This window comes from Plecotus auritus (assembly GCF_963455305.1).
Source record: "Plecotus auritus genome assembly, chromosome: 1".
NCBI lineage: Eukaryota > Metazoa > Chordata > Mammalia > Chiroptera > Vespertilionidae > Plecotus > Plecotus auritus.
Genome location: NC_137770.1, coordinates 9,310,413 through 9,327,220, shown reverse-complemented (window position 1 = coordinate 9,327,220; position 16,808 = coordinate 9,310,413). Strand labels below are relative to the sequence as shown.

General features: G+C 46.1%; 1 protein-coding gene across 2 annotated transcripts in view; it reads right to left on the bottom strand.

The window, feature by feature from the left end:
• The window catches only part of EVL (Enah/Vasp-like), a 112,996-nt gene extending 97,426 nt beyond the window's left edge, over positions 1–15,570 (bottom strand). The window contains exon 1 of one of the 2 annotated variants that reach the window (XM_080644599.1): positions 15,110–15,570. In XM_080644599.1, coding sequence (XP_080500725.1) covers positions 15,110–15,114 — 5 coding nt within the window. In that variant the 5' untranslated portion in view covers positions 15,115–15,570. The remainder of the gene's footprint in view (positions 1–15,109) is intronic. The other variant, XM_080644597.1, reaches the window with a different exon arrangement.
• Between the last annotated feature and the right edge of the window lie 1,238 nt (positions 15,571–16,808).

The following is a 16,808-nucleotide window of genomic DNA, read 5'->3' as shown; positions in this document are numbered from 1 at the left end:
TAGGAGCTGGGGTAAAGCCACAAAAATGGACAACACATGAGTCAAGAGAAAAAATGCTCTTGCCTATTTCTGCCCATAACTGAAGAGGAAAATATGATGGAGGAGAGTGAAAAAAGACCAGTCAGAGACAAGGAACCGGACCGTCATGTCCCTGTTACCCCACTGTCTGTGCACCTGAGGCAAGCGACCACTGGAGTCCGTCTGTTTTCTCATCTGAGCAATGAGGAACTCGTGCATCATTCAACACAATGAGCACTTCCTTCGTTCCAGGTACAAGGCTAGGTGTTGAAACCACAGTGCTGAGTAAACCAGCCCTGCTTCTGGCCTCAGGACTAGGTCAGCAGTCCTCAACTCTGACTGCACATTTAACAGCCTAGAGACCAGTGGTTGGCAAACCGCGGCTCGCGAGCCACATGCGGCTCTTTGGCCCCTTGAGTGTGGCTCTTCCACAAAATACCACGGCCTGGGCGAGTCTATTTTGAAGAAGTGGCGTTAGAAGAAGTTTCAGTTTAAAAAATTTGGCTCTCAAAAGAAATTTCAATCGTTGTACTGTTGATATTTGGCTCTGTTGACTAATGAGTTTGCTGACCACTGGCCTAGACATTTTGAAAAGACAAGACACCTCACTCCAGATTAATGGAATCTCTGAGCTAGGGTCCTGGCACTGCGGTGGGGGGGGGGGGGGCAGGGAAGAGGGCTTTTCAAATGTTTTTGATGCCCAGTGAGGGTTAAAAACCACTGGACTTAGAGGATTTCTAAGTTTCTGAATCTAACTTCCTATGACTTTACAAATAAGTACTTTTCTACTTTTCAAAAACCTCCAAAAAAAAAAAAAAATCCTGTGGCTTCATTAATAATTTGGGGGAAGGGTGACTAAGGGTAGGAGGTACCTTGCTGTGCCAACAATCCTATGCTGAAAGGTCAAACTGCCGTGAGTCACCTCTAGTCTCAAGCATGCCTCCTGGGAATCAAATTCAAAAGCTACAGGCATCAAGTCATAAATGAGATCCCCCCCAAGGGGCCACAGATGCCTGCATCTTGTCCTTCTGGATGTGTTCCTCTGGGTTAAAGTACCACTTACCAAACTTTGGTCATTCACAAATTTTTCTCATGTCAATGCTGTTACTTAACCTTTTTCTTTAAAATCAACTCACTAGACAGGGGTGGGCAAACTTTTTGACTTGAGGGCCAAAATGGGTTCTTAAACTAGACCAGAGGGCCGGAACAAAAGCATGGATGGAGTGTTTGTGTGAACTAATATAAATTCAAAGTAAAGGAGCGGAGGGGAGAGCAAGAGAACGGACAGAACAGCAGGATCCGGCCTGTGGGCCGTAGTTTGCCCAAGGCTGCACTAGAACAATAAGAGTATTAGCCCAGCTGAATATTAAAACATAGTACAGAGCCTCTTTAATTAAAAGTGAGATGTTGGCACATGAATAAACACAGACCATAGAAAATCCAGAAATAGGTCAAATTAATTAAATATGATAAAAGACGGCATCTCAAAACACTGGGAGAAAATGGAATTTAATTGATTGACTGTGAAGACCTAATTGGCTTTATGAAGCAAATCATGAATTGGGCAGCACCTCATCTAGGAACTAGAAGGGTACTCCCAGAAAATGGAATTTTATTGTTATTATTATCCTCACCTGAGGATATATTTTTATTAATTTTAGAGAGAGAGGGAGGGAAGGAGAGAAAAAGAGAGAGAGAGAAAGAATGATTGGTTGCCTCCCATACTCAACGCAACCGGGAATCGATCCTGCAACCTAGGTATGTACTCTGGCCAGAATCGAACCCACAACCTTCGGTGTATGGGATGACGCTCCAACCAACTGAACTACCCAGCCAGGGCGAAAATGGAATTTTTAAAATTTTAAAATATTTTTAAAAAACTGATTTCAGAGAGGAAAGAAGAGGGAGAGATAGAAACATCAATGCTGCAAGAGAATCCTTGATTCTGCTGCCTCCTGCACACCCCAAATTGGGGACCAAGCCCACAACCTGGATGCGTGCCCTGATCAGGAATTGAACCACAACCTCCTGGTTCATAGGTCAACACTCAACCACTGAGCCACATCAGCAGGGCCGAAAATGGAATTTTTAATAAGTGGTATTGGGATAACTGAAAAATTAGATAGAAAAGGATAAAATTGGGTCCAGCCCTCAAACTATATATTTTATTCCACAAGGATCAGGAAGACAAACAAACACCCCACTATGTAAGGAAGTACCAGAAAAAACACAGGTGAATCCAACCTAGAAAACTTTCCAGCAAGAAGCAGTGAGTAAAGATCAATGGGTCCAGGCTACCTGTCACTACTTGAGCAAATTAAGCAGAGACAGGGTTGAATCCAGGTTGAGCGTTTATTCCAATCCTGCTGGCAGTATGGGAGAGCAGCAGGTCATCCACAAACATCTGCTCTGCCTCTCCCCATAAACCAGCTGCTTATATTGGGTAGAACAAAGATTAGTGGGGAAGTAGGCTAAAGGTTATGCCAAATGGGCAGTTAACAGATAATGCAGGCTAAAGATTTGCAAAGGCAGGAGCGGTGGGGGGGTCTTCAAAGGGCTGGCAGCTCTGGTTTTTGGAACAACGTTGTTAATCTTTCCATGATAATGGGCCGAATTTCTGGTGAGCTTCCAGGTCCCAGGTGCAACTCCCAGCCAGGTTAGAATGTGCTTTCTTTAACCAGAACCAAACAATTACGGTTAACAGAGCATGATTGATATTTCTTACAATTATAGCTGGACCCCAATATCCTATTTCTGCCCCTATCAAAGAGACTGGAAAAAGAAATCTACTTCCTTTCTATTTAGTAACAATATCCACAAAATCACACGCATCAAGAATCCCTTCTGCATCATTTCGGTGCCACCTCTGCAGAACCACTTTGCCCAGGCTCTGACCTGCTGCCCAGGGGATGCCATGCGAGCCCTCTCAGGACCCACCTGGGAACTCCTGTAGTGAGGACAATCCTTTGTCACACAAGACGGCAGTATGGAGAGATGCTTCTCCCTTCCTCCCCGAACATCAGTCCTAACCCATAATGGACACCTGTACTGGCTCTTCCCCCTCCACTCATCTCCCCTCTCCCCATTCCTGCTCCCAGAGGCCACATGCCTTCTAAAACGCCTCTCCCAGGAGCCTTCATCTTGGGTACAGCTTCCTGGAGAATCCAGGTAAAATTAGTGGAGTTAACACACTAACTGTTTCTAATACACAGAAAAATACTTCGTTATTAAAATTTAAAAAGCATTCCTCAGGCGAGTAGCATGCCTCCCTACTCCCTGAGGGAGGGCTGTGAGTAGAGACTTTCCTGGGGAGAGGACAGTATGATGGGGGATAAATGAGTGACATTCTAGCGATGACACCTCAACAGTCATAAATCCTGCGGTAGTATCTCCCTCTGTATGTGATGCATGGGACCTCATCACGGTGTCTTCCTTCCTAAAAGGTATCACCCCAGTCTAATCATGAGAAAGGCACAAGAGAAATTCTAACGAGGGGCTCCCCACAATATGCCTATCCAGCACTCCTCCAAATCGTTGAGGCTACCAAACGAAGCAAAGTCTGGAAAAGGACCACAGCCCAGAGGAGCCTGAGGAGGTATAAACTACCAGTACATGTCATGTGCTGTCCTAGATGGGGCCCTGGGACAAAAAGAAAAGGAGGAAACCTGAGTCAGGGATGGACTTTGATTAATAATAATGTATCAATATTAGTTCACTAAGTATAAAAAATGTTACTATGTAAGATGTTCACAGGGGAAACTATATTTGGGACGGAGTATGGAAACTCTGTAGTATCTGCTCAATTTTTCTGTAAATCTAAAATTGTTCTAAAATATAGTCTATTAATAAAAAGAGAACAAAAGCTTTTAAAAAGCTTCCTCCACCTCTGGCAATGGGGCCTGGGATCTGCATTTTGGAAGGAGATACAGTGATTCTTATGCACAATGAAGTTTGAGAAACACCTGGGACGCTGAGAGTTATCTATAATAATAAAAGCGTAATACGCTAATTAGACCAGACAGCTGAACGACCTTCCGGACGGACGTCCTTCCAGACCTCTGGAAGACAACTTTCTGGACGAAGCTGGGGCTGCAAGGGCTGAGGCAAGCCGTCGTGGCCGCGAGGGCTGAATCAAGCTGCCGCGGCTGCGACCGACCAGCGGGCTGCGGCGGGTGGGCAGGGCCTCCCTCTGCGAGGGAAGCCCGGGGCCCAGGTGCCTGCTGGGGGCCGGAGGGGAGCCTGGGTCCCGGGTGCCAGAGGGAAGCCGGTGCCGGCAACCGGAGGAAGGAAGGCCTACTCTTGCATGAATTTCCTGCATCAGGCCTCTAGTAGTACATAATGTTCTTACAAAGAAGTAACGGAAAACACCCTCCACATCATGCCTCATGGCAGCGGTATGGAAACACAGACAAAAGCACTGTCCCCCCAGCAAGGCATGAATCCATTAAGCAGGTAATGAAATGGCTGTCATCCTGGACGCCAGCTTCAACTGCTAGGGGTGGCTGCCCGGAATGTTGCACCTGGAGGGACCCATGCCAAGCGGAAACAATGGCATGATTTACAGTCCATTTTACGGCGCCAGTGTCAATATTTACTAAGCAACCAGCAAGTGCCAGGCACAGTGCTAAGCTCTAGGCATCCAACAGAGATCGATACGGCCTAATCCTTTATGAAATACAGGAGAAAGTGTAATTACAAAAACAGCTACAGAAGAAGAAATATGGTTTGCCATAGCGACAAATAACAAGGAAGGGCCCCTCAGGCAGCCTAGAGGCCACGCACTGCCTCCCTGAGGAGGTGGCATTGAAACTGAGATTTGAAGGCTGAGAAGTGAGCAAGGTGAGAGGAAAAGGAGGTGGACTCTGGTCAACGCATCTATTAGTCCATTAGATCTTTTCTTAGTGAAGGGTTCCTGGAGAGAGAACAGAGAAGAGAAGACCAGAGCAGCAGACACAGCTCCTCAAAGAGGCCAGAGTGGAGGGCAGGCCCTAGAGAAGGTTTAAGGGTTCTGGGAGCCTCTAAGGAAGGGACTCCGGGCAAATATATCACGAGGGGGAGAGGACGGGAGCAGGTGTGTAAGAGGCTTCCAAATCCAAGCTCGTGTAAGCTCTTGTAAGGTAAGCTGTCCAGTGTCTCTAAAGATACGGGAAAAGGTGTCTCTGGAGCTTTACAAAGGCATGTCTGTTTTACTGTAGAACAGTGGTCGGCAAACTCATTAGTCAACAGAGCAGCAAACCGCGGCTGGCTCGCGAGCCGCAGTTTGCCGCTCTGTTGACTAATGAGTTTGCTGACCACTGGACTAGACTAAATGTTACCCTGTAGTTGGGAGGCTGTGAGGATTAGGCAATTGTGGCATATTGTGTGCAAAGAGGTAAAGGGTAGTATAGGACAGTGGTCGGCAAACTCATTAGTCAACGGAGCGGCAAACCGTGGCTCACGAGCTGCGGTTTGCCGACCACTGCTCTAGAATGAGAAACACACACATCGGCTCACGTTTCCCCTTTTTCCATGGCTTCCATGAATTTCACAGCTAAATGCACTCAATTACATTAACTTTCTTTTTTAAAAAATATTTTTTATTGATTTCAGAGAGGAAGGAAGAGGGAGAGAGAGAGAGAAACATCAATGATGAGAATCATCGATCGCTGCCTCCTGCACACCCCACACTGGGGATTGAGCCTGCAACCCAGGCATGTGCCCTGACTGGGAATAGAGCCATGACCTTCTGGTTCATAGGTCAATGTTCCACCACTGACCCACACCGGGTGGACACAGTCACGATTTCTTAATCTAAATACTCTGGTACAATGATCTCTACCCCAAAGTAGCATGCCTCCAGTTTTGTCTTTATTTCAATAGTTCTATTTTGTGTCTCTCAGAGAGAATGTCCCTGAATCTTTTTCAGAAGTTGAAGCATCAACAGCAGCTGTGGTTTCTAAACCAAATACTAATGGTCACATATGATCGGTCAGTCATACAGTGATCCGACAAAAGGGCAGAATATTGGAAATCAGAATCGTGCCAGGTTCTCCTTCCCCACAGACACAACAGACTGGGGTGGGGAGGCAGATCACTAACCTCTGCGGAGCACTATAAGCCAAGAACCTTCGATGTGTCCTCATTTGACCCTCACAAAACGCTGAGAAGGTGGAGCAGCTCTCCGAAGAGCCCTACAGACACGTGCTCCGAGGATCTTCGGAGACCATGGACAGCCCACCTAACGCTTGGATTCAGGAGCCTCTCACACACCTTCTGACCTATGTTTGAGAAGGTTACCAGTACGAAATCTGCTCCAGGTCAGCCAGCCGTACGGAGTGGCTCTGGGGCAGAACCCAGGTCTGTCTGCCTCTAAAACCCAGCCCGCTTAGAATACAGGGACAAAATGTGACCTACACCAGTTATAACAAACACAAACTTCATCCACAGCTACATTATCTCCAAAGCCAGGAGTAGGCGATGTCTTTCGCACGGCCTTGAAGACAAAGACAGTGCATCTTCCAACACAGCAGCTGGAGAATTCAGGAACAGGGCTCCCTCCACTGGTGAGCACAGGGAGCCACGCCACTTCCTTCCTTTGAATCCTTTCCTAGTCCTTTGCCTTATTTTGGGGGGCGGGGGGAGGGGGGGGCGGGGTTGGAGGGAAGCTCTAAGTTAAGACCAGGATTAAACTTCCTTTCATTAACTTTCTCTCTTTCTTTCTCTCTTCTTTGTTTAAATTTAACATTCTTATAATAATTGTTCAATATTTGAAGTCCTAATGGCTGATGACCTCACAAAATAATTTGTTTGAATTTAACACTCAGTAACTTTAAAAATGTTTATACCCTTTGGCATCAGTAATAATACTATTTTGCTAATTTACCTTAAGAAGAGAATCAGAGAAGCATGCCAAGATGTATGTACGCAGGCATTTACCGTCATGGTATTTTAAATGATGGCTTGCTAAACACAAGCTAACTATCCTGAAACTGGGATACTGGTAAATAAATTACGGTATATCATGTGATAGACTATTATCAACTATTTAAAATGTTTTCAAAGAATATTTATGGCAAGAAAATGCATACATGTTAAATGCAAAATTTCCAATACAAATGCATAGTACAATATTGTTTGTAAAAATGTTACACGTACACATGAAAAAATTAAAGAAACGAAGTCACATGTTTTACGGGATTATCCCTAACCAGCAGGATCAATGCTGATTTTAAAAAAGTGGTGACTTATGCCCTCGCCGGTTTGGTTCAGTGGATAGAGCATTGGCCATGCACTTGACCAGGGTCGATTCCTTCTGTATACCTTTCTGTGTTTTTTAATTCTCTACATTCAACATATGTTCCGTTTAAATCAGAAAAAAAATATTTTTTACAAGTAAGAGAAAACTGCCCCCAGAAATGATCATCTCTATGGGGATCTCCTTTGGGGCTAGGAAAGAGAAAACTGTGCCCTCGATGAGGGACCGGGGCCCTCCCCGCGTCAACCCTGAGTGCTGGGCGTGCTCCTCGCTAAGGTGCCAGCGCGTTACTACTGCACATCTGATGCTCACCCGATAACCTGGAGGCATCGAGCGTACAGTCCACCGCAAGGCTGAAACCTGGGTAGCATACATGTTCCCTTTAAAGCGAAGCAATCTTTATGTGAAACAATGCCGACATCATTTATTTTCATGTAGCTTATTTATGTACAATTATCAACTAGGTCTAAATTTTTGTTTTACATAACTAGACACAAACAACCAAACCAGTAAGATTCAAAATGACATTACTTTAAAATAAAAGGATGAAGTCGCTCAAATTAAACATCATCACCCACAAGGTAAATACGGTAATGACACTGCCATAAAACAGGCAGACAGAACAACAGAAGAGAGCCTAGAAGGATGCACACACACAAGTCCCAAAGACCCTAGAGCTGGCCTTCCTGACGTGACTTCTAAAGACATCGGGAGGGATGCTCCTCCCCGGCGCCCCCCCCCCCCCCCGCCCTCATTCTGCAGCACTAAGTTCAGAAATGTACTTGGACCAGCTGTGAGCGCGGGCTACTGGCGATAAACAAGGGCTGTGTTTGTGCCTGTGTCTTACGCTGCACCTTGTTATCACGCTGCACTCTGTCGGTACTCCAAGACTGATGAAGTGCCCTTGGCCCAGATGAGGCAGTCCCCTGGCACATAACCAGACCTCCAATATGCCAGTCTGGCCATGACTTACATATACAAGGCTGGCTTGATGGGGGCAGGTAAGCTTTCTGAGCATCGGAGGTGATCCTCACTCAGATGTTACCAGCTGCGACTATGTACCCCCGAAGAGGATTTTGGGATCCAGGTGTTTGTACAGCCATTCAACTTAGAAAACATGGCTGATATAGCTGCCAGGTATCTACTGATAAAATCAAGTATCTGATCAGCAATTTTGAAGAAAAATGTAATTCTGAATTTTATCTTATTCTAATCTGAAGAATAACTTTAAAAAAATTCTTACATATAAAACAGAAAAATAACTTAATATGTAACCAATCTTCTAGAAGAATGCTGTACTAAACATAGGAAATGATGGAGGGGGGGTAATTATAGAGAAAATTATTCAGTGACATAAAATTATCAAACTTCTTTATATCAAATCTTTAAAAGATAAAAGGGAGATAAAAGTGGGAATGTTCACAGAAGAGACTGTACCAACAAATGACTAAAGCATATAAACAGAAATATATTCATATACTGTGTATGCGGGGTTTGTTGATGTTTTGGTAGAAGGGGATTCGGTAAATGTCTGTAAATCTTTTAGGGATGGGGGATGCTTGGGGGAGAGGGAGTTCTGGTTCCTTCCACCTCCTTACCCATATAATCCAGTACCATGGGACAGTAAGCCCTCAAAAATGATTTCTGAAAGAAGATATGAAAATACATTAAAGTCTGTTGGAAAAAGGTCCGTTACAGAAAGAATTCAGGCAGTAGACTAGAAAATAATGAAAACCTCAGACACAGCTTCTTCTTTTTTAAAAAAATCCTCACCTGATAGAATTCTTTTAGGTAACAGTGGAAGGGAGAGAGGGAGGGGGAGAGAGAGAAAGATCGATGTGAGAGAGACTTATTGGTTGGTTGCCTCCTGCAGATGCCCCAACCTGGGTGGGAATAAACCTGCAACCCAGGTACCTGCCCTTGACTGGGAATTGAACCTGAGACCCTACGGTACATGGACCGATACTCGAACCACTTAGCTCACCAATCAGGGCAGACACAGTCTTTTTTATCCGAGTAACTGATTCAACAGGACTTTTTTGCTAAAATGTGGACCAGTGCCGCAAGTGTTCAGCTTATTGGTTAGAATGCATCTGCAGCCAATGCCTTTCTGAGATACTCCTTCGAAGGGAGAGTTTGGAGACTACGACCTTTATCATTGGGTCACATCTAGGTTACCTAGGTAAAATGACGTGTTATTTTCATTTTAAAAATTCAGGATTGAACAAAAAGGAAAGTGCTTTTCGTGGATGAAACAAATTGCTTATACGCATCCAAATCAAATGAGCTGACAACAGACGTGATGAACAGACATAATGAATAGACTCCCTTGACATTAGATCCATTTGAAAGAGCCAAGTATTTGAGGTCCATGTAAATATACTTATATAGATGTTTAACTATAAATAGTCTGCAACAGAAAATCATGTTAAACTGTCAACAGCATTTTAAAAATGTGTAAAAAACCAATGACTTAAAGGAAAAAGAGCTGACTGACTCGTTTTGGAAAAAACATTTAAGAACTTCCATTTCTATGTCCATGTCTTTTTTTAAAAGATCTGATCAAGCCCAGCTGGCATGGCTCAGTGGTTGAGCATTGACCTATGAACCAGGAGGTCACGGTTTGATTCCTGGTCAGGGCACCTGCTCAGGTTGTCAGCTTGATCTCTAGTGTGAGGTGTGCAGGAGGCAGCTGATCAATGATTTTCTCTTATCACTGATGTTTCCCTCTTTCTCTCCCTTCCTCTCTGAAATCAATAAAAATGTATTATTTTTAAAAAATCTGATCCAAAAGAATGGGACCTAAGAATGCTATTCCACTATTGTTGATAAAAAAAATTAAATGTTCTATTCAAGAGGACCAAATAAACGGTAATTTTTATCAAATAAATAATAAAGGAAATCAAGACAGGAGAAAGATAGATCTATGGAAACAAGAGAGGAAAGCACCCACTTCTAAAATCCTTTGCTTCACAGTAATAATCTGAATTAAATTACCATATTTTCAATTAATTATATATTAAGAGGAACTAAAAATGTACTCTTAAAATTATCTTGAATCCAGATCTTTTCACTAACAGAGACAACCTAATATAGTTCCAACAGAACACAAGAAAAAAGTAATATTATTCTCTGCAGCTTCTGAAATCTCCTCCAGAATTGAATATAGACTCAAACTGCCCCTGAAAATGCAAACATCAGGGCTTCTTATTTCCAGTAACCATGGACTAAGTAAACCTGAACAGAGAACTAGAAAAGCAGGGAGAAACAGAAAAAATATCTGCTTGGAGGCTTCAGGGAGGAAGGCACGTCAGAGGCTCCGGGAGGTGAACACAGTTTTGGGGGCTACTTTTCCTGGGAGGGTGAATGCTAAAAGCTGGGCATTGGGTTGGGGGTGAAGGTGCTGGGACGAATTGAACACGAGGAGGCTGAACAGAATGGTCTGGCTCTCAGAAGGACTGCAGCTCCACTTAGGAACATCTCAGTCCCTGCAACTGCACTGAAGTGGCTCCAGATCTTAAGTGCCCCATTTGCCTGACAAAAGCAAATGTGAGTTATCACTAAAAGAGAAAAACATCATCTTAGGCCTCTAATTATTTCCACAAGCAATTCTGCAAATATGATGTCCAGCACACAATTATAAAACAAAACAAGGCACATAAGACAAGACAATATGAATGAAGACCAGCAGAAGTAGACACTGGAAATGACTCACACATGCTACCATAATCAAACTTTAATTACACACACTGTAGTCAAGGAGATAAAAGACAAGATTGAGTGTTTTGCCAGATAACTGGAAACTATAAAATGAATAACAAGTAGAAATTAAAGAATAAAAAATATGTGCCTGAAATTAAAAACTCCATTGATAGGTTTAATAGCAGATTATTCATAGGAGAAGAGGAAGAGGTAAGTGGGATTATCAGAATGAAGGACAGAAAGACAGACAGAAAACATAGAAGGTTAAGAGACACAGAAGATACAGTGAAATGTTCTAACATGTGTAATTGTAGTCCCAGGAGGAAATGCGAGAGAGAATTGGGCAGAAGCCATATTTGAAGTCCTAATGGCTGATGATGTCACCAAATAATGAAAGACATGAAGCCACAAATAAAAGAAGCCCTAAAAACCTTAATTACATATTTTTAAAAATTGCTGAAAACCAAACACAAAGAAAACACTTAAAAAACAGTTTGATTAAAACAGACAAACAAGTGCTCGCTTTGGCAGCACATATACTAAAATTAGAACGATACAGAAAAGATTAGCATGGCCCCTGCGCAAGGATGACACGCAAATTCGTGAAGCATTCCATATTTTTTTACCATTTGTAGGAACCTGGATGGAATTAGAGAACATTATGCTAAGTGAAATAAGCCAGTCAATGAAAGAAAAATACCACATGATCTCACTCATTTGTGGTTAATAAAAAACATTATAAACTGATGAACAAAAACATAGATACAGAGGCAGTAAAGCATCAAACAGACTGTTAAATTACAGCGGGAAGGTTAGGGAGAGGTGTGGGAAATAAGAGATCAACCGAAGGACTTATATGCATGCATATAAGAATAACCAACGGATGCAAAACATTGGGGGGTGAGGGCATGTATGGGAGTTGGGTGGGTGGGTGGGGCAATGGTAAGATATGTACACATATAATACCTTAATAAAAAATAAAAATAAAAAATAAAAAAATAAAAACAAACAAACAAAAAACAGACAAGTGATTTCTCAACAGAAACAATCCCAGTCAGAGATAATATCTTTAAAGTGCTAAAAGGAAACAGTGGCAAATCAGGAATTCTGTAACTACTGAAAAACCATTCCAAAACGGAGAAAAATGTTCTCAAATTAGACTGTGGTGATGGCTGCATAATTTTGTGAAAATACCAAACACCACTGAACTGTACACTTTATTTATTTTAAAAAAAGTTTTTAGCCAAAACCGGTTTGGCTCAGTGGATAGAGCGTCGGCCTGCGGACTGAAGGGTCCCGGGTTCGATTCCGGTCAAGGGCATGTACCTCGGTTGCGGGCACATCCCCAGTAGGAGGTGTGCAGGAGGCAGCTGATCGATGTTTCTCTCTCATCGATGTTTCTAACTCCCTATCCCTCTCCCTTCCTCTCTGTAAAATATCAATAAAATATATTTAAAAAAAAAGTTTTTAATATCCCAAATGGGAATCAAACCAGTGACCCTTTAGTGCACGGGATGACGGCCAACCAACTGAGCCACAGGCACCAGGACACTAAAAACCACTGAACTGTACATTTAAATGGGTAAATTTCATAGTATGTCAGTTATACTTTGATAAAGCTGTTTTTGTTTTAACTGAGGGATAAATAACGACATTTGCCAATAAGCACTATAAGAATCTGTCACCAGCAGACCTGCACTGAAGAAATCCAGAAGGGCATTGTTCTGGCGGAAAGAAAATGACCCCAAATGGAAGATGACAAATGTGCAATGCAGAGCTATGGGTAAAAGATGACCATTTTGATAAACAGTGCTCTGAAAGGGTTAACTGGAGAACATAAGGCTTGAGCCTTACAAAATCTAACAAATGTCAAAGGGAAAGCTCGTTCTGTTAGCCTAAGCCCGTGGTCGGCAAACCGCGGCTCGCGAGCCACATGCAGCTCTTAGGCCCCTTGAGTGTGGCTCTTCCACAAAATACCACGGCCTGGGCGAGTCTATTTTGAAGAAGTGGCGTTAGAACAAGTTTCAGTTTAAAAAATGTGGCTCTCAAAAGAAATTTCCATCGTTGTCCTGTTGACATTTGGCTCTGTTGACTCATGAGTTTGCCGACCACTGGCCTAAGCCTTGCACAACACGCTCCCCTTGAGTGGTTAATTTACAGAAATCCCTGAAGACCATCACCCCTGCACAGCCCCCCGAGAAAGGACATGGCCATAAAACTACGAGGGGGGCACGGTCCTGACACCTGGGTCAAGCCGAAGCCCAGTCTGCAGCTCTCCCGAGCGCCTAAAAAGCCTGCTCCCTCCCCAATTCACCGCTGGCTCTTTCTCGAGTCTGACCACCTGCACCCAGGTGCCTCGAATAAACATCATTTTGATTATACTAAACCTTGAGTCCGTTCTGTGTGACCTCAGCCCAACCCCAAACCTTTCATGCTCAATAAGTGGTGCTGATAAGACATAAAATTTGGACCCATTTTCACAAGTTACACAAAAATCAATTCCAAGTGGACTGTAGATCTTAATTTGAAAGACAAAACAGTAAGATTTCTAGAGGTTATAGAAAACTATCATTTTAAAAAAAAATACGTTTTTATTGATTTCAGAGAGAGAAAGGGAGAGGGAGAGAGACAGAAACATCAATGATGAGAGAGAATCACGGGGGATCAAGCCTGCAACCCCAGCATGTGCTCTGACTGGGAATCAAACCCTGACTTCCTGATTCATGGGTCCACACTCAACCACTGAGTCTCACTCACTCAGGAAGCTATCTTCTTGATCTACAAATAGAACTCTTACAAATTAGGAAGAAAAAGACATGTAAACCCCAAAAGAAAACTGGGCAAGACATTTGAACAGGCACTTTATAAAAGAGGATACCAAATAAACATGAAAGATGTCCAACATCATTAGTCAGCAAGAAACTGCATTTTAAAACCACGCACCAGGATGGCTAAAATTTAAGGCTGACAATACCAAGTGTAAACAAGGATGTGGAGCACAAGAACTCTCATACACTTGCTGGTAGGAGTGTAAATTCGTAAAAACACTTCAGCAACTTGGAACAGTATCAGCTACGGAAGTTAAAGATATTGCATATCTTGTGAGTTAGAAATTCCACAGCTAGGTATATACCCAAGAGAAACGAATGCACCAGGAGACACATAAGAGTCGTCATAGCAGCATTAATAGCCAAAAGTTAGAAACAATTCAAATGTCTACCAACGGTGGAACGGATAAATCGTGGTGCATTCATACAATGCAATACTATCTATAATAATAAAAGTGTAATATGCTAATTAGATCGGACAGCCCAATGGGAAGGCGGGGCTCGGGGGAGGCAAGCCCCCTTGGCTGCGAGGGCCGAGCCCCTTGCACTAATTTCGTGCATCCGGGCCTCTAGTAGAGCAATAAAAATGAACAACTACAACAGAATAAATGAATTTCAAAAACATCTTGAGTGAGAGAGCCAGACACAAAAGAATACAGATTGTATTATTTCATTTAAATAAAGTTCACAAAATAGGCTAAGTGAAACTACAGACACTATAGTTTATATGGTACATGTGTTTAGAAGGTAAAATCACACACACACAAAAAAGCAAGAAAGTTATTATCTCCCACACGTCGGGGCTGGGTTGCCGCTGGAGCGGGAGTTCCGCGCTGCTGGCAATGTTTTAGTTCCTGACCTGATAACCAGCAGACCCCTGGCTGGCTGATACACACCATTTAGGTCTCGCACTTCATGGGCGTTCAGAAAGGAAGGAAAAGGGAACGAGGCAGGGGAGAGAAGAAAAGCACCACTTCACAAGTAAACCGAAAGGCGGCTCTGAGCGCCGGCACCGGCGGCTTGGCCCCGGGGTACGCAGCCCGAGAGACGGAAGCCAGAGGGGCTTCGGACCGGTCTCCTGGCGGCTGCAAGGCACCCATCCGGGCTTCGGCCACCATGTGCCACCGCGCGGCCGGCGCGCGGCCACACCTGCCTGAGGCGTCGACACCCCGCAAGGCCGGCGCGCCCGCTCCCTCCAGCACGCCCCCACCTCGACACCCCCGGCTGCTCCCACCGTTCTCGACGCTCCCACGACTCCCCCGAAGCCAGCCCCGCGCCCCGCGCTGCCCACCGTGTCCCCTCCCGCCGAGGCATCCGCGAGGCTCACCTCATTGTCGCTGCCGGGGCGGGCGCGCGGGGCCGGGCGCGCGGCGCGGGGCGCGGGGCGTTAGCGGGGGAGCCGGCCCCGGGCGCGGCGGCTCCGCGTCTCGCTGGGCTGCGGGGGGCAACGGGGGTTCATCTTCTCGGGGCGGGTGTCCGGGCCGCTAGCTGCGAGGATGGGCTGCGGCCGCGGCGCCTGACAGCTGGGCCCCTGCCCCTGCCATCTTGGCGGGCGCGTGCCCGGGCCGGCGTGTGCGCGCGCCGCCGGGGAAGGTGGAAGGAGAGGAGGGGGCGGCGGCCCCCAGACCCGCTGACGGAGAGGCGAAGGCGAATTCAGCCCCAGGACCGAGACGGAGGGTGCGCCCCTCCGCCCGCTGAGGGGGTGCGCGCGCGGCCTCTGAAAGGAGAGCGCGCGCGGCGGTCCAAGCCCGACACAAAAGGCGCGGGGCCCCACCGCCCGCGCCTCCGGGAGACGGGAGCGGGGAGCTGCGAGGGGCGGGGCCTTGAGGGGCGGGGTCGTGATAGGTGGGGCGGAGCCGTGAGAGGCGGGGCGTGATAGGTGGGGCGGAGCCGTGAGAGGCGGGGCGTGATAGGTGGGGCGGAGCTGTGAGAGGCGGAGTCCTGTGAAGTGGCGCGGGGCTTTGGGAGGCGGGGTCGTGGGAGGTGGGGTGGTGAGAGGTGGGGTGGAGCTGTGAGAAGGGGATACCGGAGGGGCGGGACTTTGGGTAAAGGGTGAGCGATGAGGGGCGGGGCTTAAGGGCGGATACGGGAGGTGTGGGGTCGTGGGTGGGGCGCAGCCATGGTGGGGCGGGGCCTAAAGGAAGTGGGGCGTTGGGCCCGCACGTGGAGCGCTGCGCCCCTCCCCGCGCTAGGCGCTCCTGCACAGATGGAAGCCGGTGAATGCGCCAGCGTCGGTGCGCGGTGGCTGGAGGATGCCCGCCACCTCCGGCGCTGCAGTGCGCCCCGCCTGTGCGGACGCTGTGGGCAATCCCGAGCCGAGGGGCGTCGAGGTCACCGACTCCTGACGCCTCTCTTTCTAAATAAAGAGCCACGGCTGGGACTGGGAGTCGCAGCTTTTGGGAAATAGCACTTGAAGGATTTCCTGCGGCCCAACAAGAGCCCCACCCAACGCCCCAAACCTGTGAAAAATCACATCAAAGTAGGTCAGACAGGTTTTCTCTGGTTGTGAAATCCCCATCCTTCCTAAAGGTTCCTCAAGGTCTTACTTCCCATATCCAGGTAGACATTGCTCCAAATCCCTTTCCCGTCTGTCGCAGCAACATTGACATCATGTCTACCTTTTAATAAGAACCTCTCCAGCGTTTGACAGTGCCTGGCTTACAGTAGGTGGGCAGTGAAGGGTCGCTATTTTACTCGGGGCCCGGATTGAGAAGAGCCTCTGTGAGTGCTGTGGTTTTGCCCAAGATAGGGAAGTGGTGGAGCCAGTTCTCCCGCCAAGGTTTTTCTAACTCAGAATCCTAGTGCCCATCCAATGGTTTTCTGCGCTTGAATATCATTCTCGGGTGTTGCAGGTTGGTCTCTACATGTTTGTCCCCCTCCCTCACCATCTACTTGTCAGTGTTCCTTAGTGATGGGTAGTCACAGCTCCACTTTCCTTCTCCTGTTAGTTTGAACCTGAATCTTTAAACTCAGAAGGGCACCTTGGTTCCCTAGTCTGGTTAGCAGCCCCAGAGGGCAGCAGCCCC